Source organism: Stenella coeruleoalba (assembly GCF_951394435.1).
Source record: "Stenella coeruleoalba genome assembly, chromosome: 13".
NCBI lineage: Eukaryota > Metazoa > Chordata > Mammalia > Artiodactyla > Delphinidae > Stenella > Stenella coeruleoalba.
In genome coordinates this window covers 10598310-10610771 of record NC_137159.1, presented here as the reverse complement: position 1 = coordinate 10610771, position 12462 = coordinate 10598310, and the positions used below count along the sequence as shown (strand labels likewise).

General features: G+C 38.5%; 1 protein-coding gene across 1 annotated transcript in view; it reads left to right on the top strand.

Annotated features, from left to right (window-relative positions):
- Window positions 1-12462, top strand: part of BUB1 (BUB1 mitotic checkpoint serine/threonine kinase) — a 41785-nt gene that overhangs the window by 28223 nt on the left and 1100 nt on the right. The window contains exons 18-24 of the mRNA XM_079941197.1: window positions 1359-1594; window positions 2763-2906; window positions 9766-9881; window positions 10192-10353; window positions 10531-10688; window positions 10788-10962; window positions 11511-11617. Coding sequence (XP_079797323.1) covers window positions 1359-1594; window positions 2763-2906; window positions 9766-9881; window positions 10192-10353; window positions 10531-10688; window positions 10788-10962; window positions 11511-11617 — 1098 coding nt within the window. The remainder of the gene's footprint in view (window positions 1-1358; window positions 1595-2762; window positions 2907-9765; window positions 9882-10191; window positions 10354-10530; window positions 10689-10787; window positions 10963-11510; window positions 11618-12462) is intronic.

Genomic DNA, 12462 nt, shown 5'->3' with positions numbered 1-12462 from the left:
TTAGGATCCTACAGGCCTGTGGTCACAACACTTTATTTAAAGACACTTATTTAGGGCTTCCCTTGTGGCTCAGTGGTTAAAAATCTGCCTGCCAATGCAGGGGACACGGGTTCGAGCCCTGGTCTGGGAAGATCCCACATGCCACGGAGCAACTAAGCCTGTGCGCCACAACTACTGAGCCTGCGATCTAGAGTCCGCAAGCCACAACTACTGAGCCCACGAGCCACAACTACTGAGCCTGCATGCCACAACTACTGAAGTCCATGCATCTAGAGCCCGTGCTCCGCAACAAGAGAAGCCACCGCAGTGAGAAGCCTGCGCACCGAAACGAAGAGTAGCCCCCACTCACCGCAACTAGAGAAAGCCCATGTGCAGCAACGAGACCCAATACAGCCAAAAAGAAATAAATAAAATAAATAAATTTATATTTAAAAAAACACTTATTTAATATATACTATTGATTCATTAACATTGAACTCATGGCCAACAGCACTGTAACCCATGCCTGAACAAAACTTATGCAACACATATTTTCTCCACAAGACACGTCACAGCCTTCTTGCACTTAGGAACGCCAGACAGCACTTGAGCACTGCACTTGGGAAACAGTTAAACAGCTAAATCACCAACTAAAAGCACAAAAATGCAAGAAAAAGAAACACCCCACATCGCTAACTATACTGTGAAAGGACATTGTTTACAGTATGAGCCGAAATGAGAAGGCAGAGTGTCACCTTGCTTGACCTCACCTGGGAACATAAATGTTGAGTGACTCAAATTTTTCATTGTTCTGCACGTCTTGAGATGACAGCAAAAGCACCATGAGTGTTGTTTGGGGTAACAAATAAATATTTTCATGTAGGTGAATTCACAGGTATGGAATCCTTGAGGAATGAGAATCGACTGTGTGTGTGTGTGTGTGCGCGTGCGTGTGTAGAAATGTACTGGTGTTCGGTTGTTGGACTATGGCTGACATTTTCTGTTTGTTTCAGTGTTATAAAAGAAACCATTTTTGGAATAAAATCTTCAGTCCCTATTACAGTAGTGATGCTTAGAAGACAACTTGAGAAAATAAACCCTTTCCTACCAACATCTCCTACTAAAGAATATCCAATGTGTCACCTCACCTATTTAATATATTACCACGTTTTTTATTTTATTTCTATTCATATTGTACGAGCTGTGTATCTGCATATATTTGTTTGTATGAAGAAAATGCTTTAATAAACTCTTTGTGAAGCAGTTTTGAAATCTCATTCCTAGAATGAAAAGGAAACTGTTTTGTGGGATTTTTATGTGTTCAAACCCAATAAAGCTTGTAATCATGTGTGTTTATCTTGTCCCTTTAACACATCCAGTCCGATTGAAGAGAAAAGCTCAGAACCAGCGTTCCCCACAGATGTCTCTTCAGCATCCTTGCTCCGTCTGAGCCAACCTGCTGCAGCTGTGCTGACCAGCGAGGCGGAGTGGGGCCTCAAGGCCTGTAAACTCACAGACCCTGACTTTGCCCCTGCAGAGGATCCAGCAGACGCCAATGCCAGGTTCCAGGCAGAACCAATGCAGACAGGCTTGCTTGGGAATATCGACGCTCCAGGTGTGAACAGATGCTCATTCTTAATTGTTCCCTGAATAAGGACAATAACCTGTTAAAAGCTGTTCCATGAAAGAAGCTCAAAGAGCAGGGCCTTGAATGCCCTGCTGAGTTGAGTAGAACGCAAGTTCAGACAAACTTGCATGCTGTGTCACCGAGCATACAACAGTAACATACTTGAAGGACTAATTAATTTGTTTTAATTTTAAAAGGTATCAAAATAACTACTATTGGAAAAGAGAACTGGAATTGGAGGGCCCATTATGCCAGGAGTTTAATCTAATACTGTTATCCCCATTTTACAGAAAAGTAAACAGGCTCAGGGTTAAAGGACCCCACCCCCACCCCAAGGTTACACAGAAACAATCTTAACAGTGGACAAGAGCACAGACTCTGGAGATAGACTAGCTAGATTCTAATCCTAGCTCTCTGTCTTAGGCTGTCTTGTGATCTTGGCCAAGATTATTTCAATTCTCTGTGGCCCTGTTTTCTATAAAGTGGAGGGGTTGGCAGTACCTACTTTAGGGTCTTACTGTTAGGACCAAGTGAGTTAGCAAACATCAAGGGCTCAGAAAAGTGTCCCGCATCTGCTTAGCACTAGTAAATATCAGTCATGTTGGATTAGTCTTTGATAACTGCCACTAATAGAATTTTTTATAACATTCTAAATTGGGCAGAAACTTTTTTCTTCCCTTTAGAAACGGTTTCTCTTTGTGTCTTTGTGGACCCAAAGTATATCTCATACAGACAAATTGCACGTAGGTAGTATGTGTTAAAAGGCAGCGTGTTTTATAAATAGAAGTGGAAAGCAATTTAAAGAATACATATATGATCGTGTTAGAAGTAACTAATCTCCAAGTTTGCCTTTAAGACATGTACCCATAATTGTGTTAAAGGCAAAATCTAGAATAGATGCCCTTGGTGTTAATTTCCTTTGTCCCAACTGAATATTGATTTAAGTTTGTAGATCTAAAATGACAGATAATGAACTGTGCAGAAGTACCCATTTTGACTTTTGAAAATGGTTCTTTATTAGTTGAATCAATGCTCTTTAAAGATAAGGCTTTTGAAAGCTTATTTAATGAATGTCTCCACTTGCTTTGTCTATGATTTATTTGGTAAAAGTCTTGGATACTGAATTCCTTTTCCTTTTTGTTCCTGTTCCTTTAAGACTTCACTGTTGAGAATCCCTGGGATGATGAGTTGATTGTCAAACTTTTATCCGGGCTTTCTAAACCAGTGAGTTCCTATGCAAATACTTACGAATGGCAATGTAAACTTCCAGCCATCAAACCCAAGACTGAATTTCAACTGGGTAAGAACCATATGGGTAATAAAGCTTTAAACTCTATTTTTCTCTGTGGGAAGTTGATGTTTATTCCTCCTGGCACCGCCCTCACCCCTACCCCTCCACCCCCTCTCCCACTTCCAGTAAAAAGTTTTATCTGTAGTATTAAGATGAGAACATTTTGTTAAGGCATGACTGTAGGATTTCGATTGCTGTTGGGACTATAACTTATAAAGGGCAATTTGGCAATATCTATCAAAATTTAAAATGCATATACTTTTAGACCCAGACATCCACTTTTAAGAATTTCCTGCAGATACACTTGGATATATTCAAAGTAAGGTGTGTGTAAAGCAACAGATTGGAAACAACATAGGCATCTAAGGGGACTGCTTAAATAAATTATGCGACATCTCTACAGTAAACTACAGCTCACTCTGTGCAGCTAGGGAATGATCTCCAAAACATGCTGCTAAGTGAAAGGGCAGACTAGTGTTATATGCTGCTTTTTATTTCTTAAAAAGGGGCAAGATAATATATATTCATATTTGATAGTATTTCCAGAGAACACTTGAAGGGTACTCAAAACTAATAAAAATGGTTAATTGTTAGTGGAAGGGGAAACAGGGTAGATGTGGATAACAGTGGGAGCAAGACTTCTCATAATATACTTTACACACACACACACACACACACAGAGATTCCCCTATTATTAACATCTTGCATCGGTGTGGTACATTTGTTAAAGTTGATGAGCCAATATTGATACATTATTATTAACTACAGTTCATAGTTTACATTAGGATTCATTCTTTGTGTTGTACATTCTGTGGGGTTTGACAGATGTGTAATGACATGCATCTGTCATTACAGTATCATACAGAACCGTTTCAGTGCCCTAAACCCCTGCGCTTCATCTATTCATCCCTTCCTCCCTCTACCTGAAACCCTGGCAACCACTAATCTCCTACTGCCGTCCCCACATAGTTGTAATCATTACAGTATATAGACTTTTCAGATTGGCTTCTTTTGCTTAGCAATATGCATTTAAGTTTCCTCCATGTCTTTTCATGACTTGATAGCTCTTTCTTTTTCATCTCTGAGGAGTATTCCATTGTGGGAAGGTACTATAGTTTATTTATCCATTCACCTATTGAAGGATATCTTGGTTGCTTCCAAGTTTTGGCAATGATGAATAAAGCTGCTGTAAACATTCCTGTACAGTTTTTGTGTGGACGTAAGTTTTCAGTTCATTTGGGTAAGTACTAAGGAGTGTGATTGCTGGATCATATAGTTAAGGCTATGTTTACTTTTGTAAGAAACTGCCAAACTGTCTTCCAACGGGGTTTGTACCATTTTGAATTCCCACAGCAATGAATGAGAATTCTGTTGCTCCACGTTCTTGTCAGCATGTGGTATTGTCAGTGTTTGGGGTTTTAGCCATTCTAGTAGATGTGCAGTGGTATTTCACTATTGTCTTTAATTTGCAATTCTTTAATTATGTATGATGGTGAACATTTTTTCATATGTTTATTTGCCATCTGAATACCTTCTTTCCTGAGATTTATGTTCAGATCGTTTGCCCATTTTTCAATCAGGTTGTTTGTTTTCTTATTAAGAGTTCATTGTATATTTTGGCTATACCTTTATCATTGTATATTTTGGCTATACCTTTATCAGTCCTTTATCAGTTGTTTTACAAAGATTTTCCCCCAGCCTCTGGCTTGTCTTTTCATTCTATTAGCTGTGTTTTTTGCGGAGTAGTTTTCAATTTTAAACAAGTCCAGTTTATCACTTTTTTCCTTTCATGGATCATGCTTTGGGTGTTGTATCCAAGAGGTCATCAGCAAACCCAAGGTCACCTAGATATTCTCCTACGTTATCTGCTAGGAATTTTGTAGATTTGTGTTATATATTCAGATCTATGAACCATTTTGAATTAACTTCTGTCAAAGGTGTAAGATCTGTGTCTAGATTCATTTTGCATGTTGATGTTCAGTTGTTCCATCACCATTTGTTGAAAAGACTATCTTTCCTGCATTGAATAGCCTTTAGTCTTTTGTCAGTGATCAATTGACTATATTTGTTTGGGTCTATTGCTGGGCTCTCTCCTCTGTTTCATTAATGTATTCGCCTATTCACCAATACCACACTGTCCTGATTTTGGTAGCTTTTATAGTAAGTCTTGATGTTGGGTAGTGTCGGTCCTCCAATTTGTTCTCCTTCAATACTGTGTTGGCTGTCTGATTCTTTTGCCTTTCCATATAAACTTTAGAATTAGTTTGTCATTATCCACAAAAATGACTTGGTGGGATTTTGCTTGGTATTGCATTGAATCTATAGATCAAGTTTGGAAGAACTTCACAATGCTGTGTCTTCCTATCTGTGTATATAGAATCTCTCCATATATTTAGATTTTTAAATTTGTTTCATCAGAGTTTTATAGTTTTCCTCATGTAGACCTTGTACATTTTTTGTTACATTTATACTTAAATATTTCATTGGGGGGGAGTTGCTAATGTAAATTGTATTGTGTTTTTAATTTCAAATTCCACTTATTCATTTTTGGTACATGTGGCATAGAACTAACTGTTCATAGTATTCCTTTATTATCCTTTTAATGTCCATAGGATCTGTAGTGATGCCCCCTCTTTCATTTCTGGTATTAGTAATATGTGTCCTCCCTAATTTTTCTTAGTTGGCCTGGCAGAAGCTTATCAATTTCATTGATGTTTTCAAAGAACCAACCTTTTTTCCCACAGAACCAACTTTTGTTTTCATTGATTTCCTCTACTGATTTTCAGTTTTAAATTTTGTTGATTTCTACTCTGATTCTTATTTTTCCTTTTCTTCTGCTTACTTTGGATTTAATTTGCTCTTCTTTTTCCAGTTTTCTAAGGTGGAAACTAAGATTATTGATTTTAGATCTTCTTTTCTAACATATGCATTCAATGCTATAAATTTCTAATACTGCATTTTCCACATCTCACAATTTCAATAAATTATGTTTTCAAAGTGTGTTATTTAATCTCCAAGTTTTGGGGGACTTACCAGCTATCCTTCTGTTATTGATTACCAGCTTAATTCCACTGTGATCTGAGTGCATACTTTGTATGATTTCTTTCTTTCTTTTTTTTAATTTGGTGAAGTTGTGTTTTATGGCCTAGAATGTGGTCTTTCTTGGTTACTGTTCCATGTAAGCTTGAAAAGAATGTATATTCCACTGTTGTTAAATTAAGTATTTCATGAATGTCTATTAGATCCAGTTGATTGGTGGTGGTGCTGTTCGGTTCAACCATGCCCTTAAGGATTTTCTGCCTGTTGGATCTGTCAATTGAGGGATGTAGAAATCTCCAACTATAATAGTGAATTGATTTATTCTCCTTGCAAGTCTGTCAATTTTTGCCTATTTGATGCTCTGTTCTTAGGCTCATACACATTAAGGATTGTTATGTCTTGGAGAACTGAGCCCTATATCATTATGTAATGCCTTTCTTTATCCTTGATAACTTTCCTTACTCTAAGTCTGTTCTGTGTAAAATTAATATAGCTACACCAGCTTTCTGTTGATTAATGTTAGCGTGACATATCTTTCTCCATGCCTTTACTTTTATTTTTTCTGTGTCTTTATATTTAGGGTGTGTTTCTTGTAGACAACATATAGTTGGGTCTTGTATTTTTATCTATTGTGATATAGTTGGATTAATATCTACTATATTTGTTACTGTTTTCTATTTATTGCCCTTGTTCTTCATTTCCTTTTTTGTCTTTCACTCTCTTTCTGCCTTCTCTGGTTTTAATTACTTATGTGATTCTATTTTCTCTCTTCTCTTAGCATATCAATTATACTTCTTTCTTTACTTTTTTTAGTGGTTGCCCTAGAGCTTGCAATGTACATTTACAAGTAATCCATGTCCACCTTCCAATAACACTATACTGCTTCACAAATAGCACAAGTCCCTTATAACAGAATGTTACCAATTCCTCCCTTTTCCCCCTTATGGCATTACTCTCACTCATTTCACTTACCCACAGGCTGTGCTTACTGAACACATTGTTGCTATTATTATTTTGAACAGCTATCTGTTAGATCAATTAAGAATAAAAAATAAATAAATAAAAGATTTTACTTTATCTTCATTTATTCCTTTTCCTATACTTTTCTGATCTGAGTTTCTGACCTGTATCATCTTCCTTCCCTCTGAAGAACTTCTTTTTTTCTCTTTTATTAATTTTTACAACGTTTAACATTTAAGCTTTACAGCGTTTAAGCTTTACAACGTTGTGTTAGTTTCTGCCGTACAGCAAAGTGAATCAACTATACGTATACATATTGGGTTGGCCAAAAAGTTCGTTCGGGATTTTCCATACGATGTTACGGAACGAATGAACTTTTGGGCCAACCCAATATATCCCCTCTCTTTTGGATTTCCTTCCCATTTAGGTCACCACAGAGCATTGAGTAGAATTCCCTGTGCTATATGTTAGGTTCTCATTAGTTATCTATTTTATGCATAGTATCAATAGTGTATATATGTCAATCCCAATCTCCCAATTCATCCCACCCCCCAGAACTTCTTTTAACATTTCTTGCAAGGCAGGTTTACTGGTGACAGATTGCCTTAATTTTTGTTTGTCTAATGAAGTCTTTATTTCTTCTTCACTTTTGAGAGGGAAGAATTCTTGGTTTGTGGTTTTTTGGCTTTTTTTTTTTCTTTCAACACTTACTCCACTCTCTTCTTGCTTGTATGGTTTCTGAAGGGAAGTCAGTGTGATTCTTATGCTTGCTCCTCTATAGGTAAGGTGGTTTTATTCCTCTGGTTTCTTTCAATATTTTCTCCTTGTCTGATTTTCTGCAGTTTGAACATGACATGCCTGATGTAGCTTTTTGGTATTCTTCCTGCTTGGCGTTCTCTGAAATTCCCGGATCTGTGATTTGGTTTCTGTCATTGATTTTGGAAATTTCTCAGCCATCGTTACCCCAGCTATGTCTTCTGTTCTCTTTTTCTTCTTCATCCTAGTGTCCCATTACACATTTGTTACCCCTTTTGTAGTTGTCCCATAGTTCTTGAACATTCTATCTTTTTCATTTTATTTTTCTCTTTGCATTTCAGTGTTGGAAGTTTCTGTTGGCATATTTGTCAAGCTCACAGTTTCTTTTTCCAGCCACATACAGCCTATTGATGAGCCCATCAAAGATATTCTTCATTTTGTCACAGTCCTTTTTTATTTCTAGCGTTTCCTTTTGATTCTTTCTCGGGGTTTGTATTTGTCTTCTTACATTACTCTTGTATTCTTGCATTTTGTTTACCTTTTTCATTATAGCTCTTAGCATATTAATCATAATTTTTTTATTCCTGGTCTTATAATTCCAAAATCTTTTCTATATCTGTATCTGGTTCTGAAACTTGCTCTGTCTTTTCAAGCTGTGTTTTTTGTCTTTTATTATGCCTTGTAATTTTTGTTAGAAGCCAGTCCTGATATCCTGCTGAAAGGAACTGAGATAAATAGCCCTTTAGTGTAAGGTTTATGCTTATCTGGCTTGGACTTAGGCTGTGTTTACTATTTTCTGTGGCTGTAGGTATCAAAGGCTGAAATTCCCCTTTGTGTCCTTATTTGTCTCCCCTGTTGTCTTTGGGCTTCCCTAGAGACTTGTTCCTAAATAAGGTCTGAGACATCAGTTCTTTCTGTGGTGCCTCCTCTCCCCACCCCTGCTTCGGTACTGGCCTCAGTGGTAGTTTCTGCTTCTGGGCTCTGCTATTCTCTGTATTCACCTGTCTCCTCAGTTTGGGGGGCAGCAGTTCTCCCTGTGACCTCAGTTCTCTAACAGATCTAAGAGTTGTTGATTTTCAATTTGTTCAGCTTTTTCTTACTGTGAGGGTAGATTGACGACTTCCAAACTCCTTACATGCCAGCTAGAAACCAGAAAGCTACTTTTTTATATTTGATTTTAAACACATGAATTCTTTTTTTAAAAAATTAAAAATCTGTTACAACCTTACCTCTGTCATCTTTCTACCAAAACCAATAACCCCAGTGTAACTGAAAAATATCAAGACAAATCCAGCTGAGGGGCATTCTACAACTTACCAGAACAGTGCTCCTTGGAGCTGTCATGGTCATCAGAACAAAAAGTTAGAAACTGTCACAGCCTAGCAGAGTCTGAGGAGACTTGATGAATGTGTCCTAGAACATTAGGGGAAAACTAGTGAAATCTGAATAAAGTGTGGAGTTTAGTTAACAGTAACATACCAGTTTTGGTTCTTGTTTGTTACCAGTGTAACTTGGTTATGTAAAAGTTAGCAGTAGGGGAAACAGGATGCAGAACATACAGAAACTACTATCTTCTCAACTTTTCTGTAAATCAAAAACTGTTCTAAAGTAGAAAGTTTACTGCAATAAAAATTTTTTAAGTATCTGTTAGAAATATCGGTACAATTACGCTCTGCCCTTTTTATTCTGATGTAAAACGTTTGCATTTTTCAAAGGCGTGTTAGAGCTTTGCTTAGCACTTTGTAGAGGATGTCCACTTGTTCCTTCTGTCATCACAGCAGTCTTGCCAAGTAGGCAGCACACGTACTCCCCCTTTAAATATGACAGCACTGGTAAAGAGAGGATGGCTGCCCGAGGCCCTGCTGCTCAGTGACAGGCCTGGGTCCCGGCAGTGCTGCCCTGGCTCCTCCATCACCTCGTTATAAAGCGGGTATTTTGTGGCAGGTATTTGTTTAACTTTCATGTAAGACTGGAAAAACATTTCCTAAGGGAGCTATATCCATTTTTATTTATTAAAGCAATTCAAGCACCAAGAAAAATTTACAAATACTTCATTTTGATAGCCTTTAATGTTTTGAGCCTTTTTTTCATTTTGACTTAACTATCTCCTCAGGTTCTTTGCTGGTCTATGTTGATCACCTTCTTGGAGAAGGGGCTTTTGCCCACGTCTATGAAGTTACCCACGGAGATGTGAACGATAGCAAAAATAAGCAGAAATTTGTTTTGAAGGTAAATGATCTGTACAATATAGAAAATGAATTTTAGGGTTAGAGTTTGCCAGCCTCCTTTTTTTTTTTTTTTAAAGATAGTGGTGGTTTCACTTCGGTCTACTGTCAGCACTTAAGAAGCAAAACTATCCCACAAGGACTCAGAATTGCCTCGCCACTAAAATTACCTTGCAGCAGTTCCCACGCTGCAGCAACAATTCATAGCCTGTCATCACTTTCTACCCCACATCCTGCATTTGGATGAAGTGGCTTTCTTGCTATCATTTTCCAGAATGTGAGCTGGATATGAATGTCACATACCTGATTTGCAGGTCCAGAAGCCCGCCAACCCCTGGGAATTCTACATCGGGACCCAGCTGATGGAGAGACTAAAGCCAAGCATGCAACACATGTTTATCAAATTCTATTCTGCCCACCTGTTCCAGAATGGCAGTGTGTTAGTAGGAGATCTCTACAGCTATGGGACATTACTAGTAAGTGTATGGTTTTTATGACAAACAAGAACTGAAGTACATTTTTGGCTTTTGCCTTGCACATACCTTTTGCACTTGGCGCTTTTATTGGAGTGATGGGTGGGGGCAAAGCTCTTGACTTGAAATTTCATTAATCCTGTGCAACCAACTCAGGATTCCACTTTCCATTGTTTCTAGAATGCCATTAACCTCTATAAAAATACCCCTGAAAAAGTGATGCCTCAAGCTCTAGTCCTCGCTTTTGCTATCAGAGTGCTGTGCATGATTGAACAAGTCCATGACTGCGAAATCATCCACGGAGACATCAAGCCAGACAATTTCATACTCGGAAACAGGCAAGTTGCCCTTTTAACAGGTCCTTCTCTTACCGTTTCCCCAGCAGCCTTTTATTATCTGTGCTCACGCAGCCTGACCCTTGTTTGTGTTTAATATAGATTTTTGGAACAGGACAGTGAAGAAGATGATTTATCTGCTGGCTTGGCACTGATCGACCTGGGTCAGAGTATAGACATGAAACTTTTTCCAAAAGGAACCGTATTTACGGCAAAGTGTGAAACATCTGGTTTCCAGTGTACTGAGATGCTCAGTAACAAGCCCTGGAACTACCAGGTAGAGAACTAGAGTGAGAGATTTGAAAACATTTCCCTGTATGACACTCACTATAATTTCAAAATGAATTTGGGAATCTAGATAGTTCGAGCTGATCTAGTCTTCTTCTAGCCCTGGATTCAGACGATGCTCCAGGGTTGTTTCCAGTTGTGGACACGTCACACCTCGGGAGGTTTGGAGCACAGTTCGAAGACCACAGCCAGTCCTGGGGGGAGGAGCTGGGAGGACTTGCAAGCGGCTTAGTGTTGTGTTTGCCTCTGCATGACAAAACGAAGGATGCGGTAGCTCAGGAAGAGCAGTGCTTCCCAAGACTTCCTAGGGAGATGGCGGGTGATCTGCCGTCCGTGGAAGCCTCCAGCAAAGCCTAGATGGGCATTCATAGGACGTTCAGTGTGGGGTTAATGCACACTTCCAGAATTCTTTAAAAGTGAAATCCTGTGACTGTTTATTTCCTGTGATTTATCATATTTGCTGCATAACTTAGACATGGGAATATACTCAAGTGTAAAATACTGTATTAGTCATATATACCCATATTTTCTTTATAGATTGATTACTTTGGCGTTGCTGCAACAGTGTACTGCATGCTTTTTGGCACTTACATGAAAGTGAAAAATGAAGGGGGAGTCTGGAAGCCTGAAGGTCTTTTTAGAAGGTTGGTATTAGCATTGGTGCTACAGTGAAAAGAATAAATACAGTAGAACGTTGGGTTCCACCTGGTGGAAAATGGATCTTTGCCACAGAAGACCCATGCCTTGAGAAGTAGGGTGAAATAGCATAACCCTGGGCCCTGGGTGCAGTGAGCAAGTTATTTAAGTGCTTCTGTTTCTCCATTTGTAACTTTTGTGTAACAAGTTGTGTGCAGACATTTCATTGGATCTTCAGTTTCTCCTATGTATAACAGATTCAACATATCCATTCTTTTTTTTTTGAATTTTTAAAATTTTATTATTATTTTTTTAATAGATCTTCACTCGAGTATACTTGTTTCACAATACCGTGTTAGCTTCTGTTGTACAACAAAGCAAATCAGCCATATGCATACACATGTCCCCATATCCCCTCCCTCTTGGGCCTCCCTCGCATCCTCCCTATCCCACCCCTCTAGGTCATCGCAAAGCACCGAGCCGATCTCCCTGTGCTACGCGGCTGCTTCTCACCAGCTAACTATTTTACATTTAGCAGTGTATATATGTTGATGCTACTCTCACTTCGCCCCAGCTTCCCCCTCCCACCCCATGTCCTCAAGTCCATTCTCTATGTCTATATCTTTATTCCTGCCCTGCAACTATGTTCATCAGTACCTTTTTTTTTTTTTTTTAGATTCCATATATATGCGTTAGCATGTGGTATTTGTTTTTCTCTTTCTGATTTGTTTCATTCCATTGTATATATGTGCCACATCTTCTTTATCCATTCATCTGTCAATGGACATTTAGGTTGGTTCCATGTCCTGGCTATTGTAAATAGTAGTGCTGCAATGAACACTGTGGTACATGA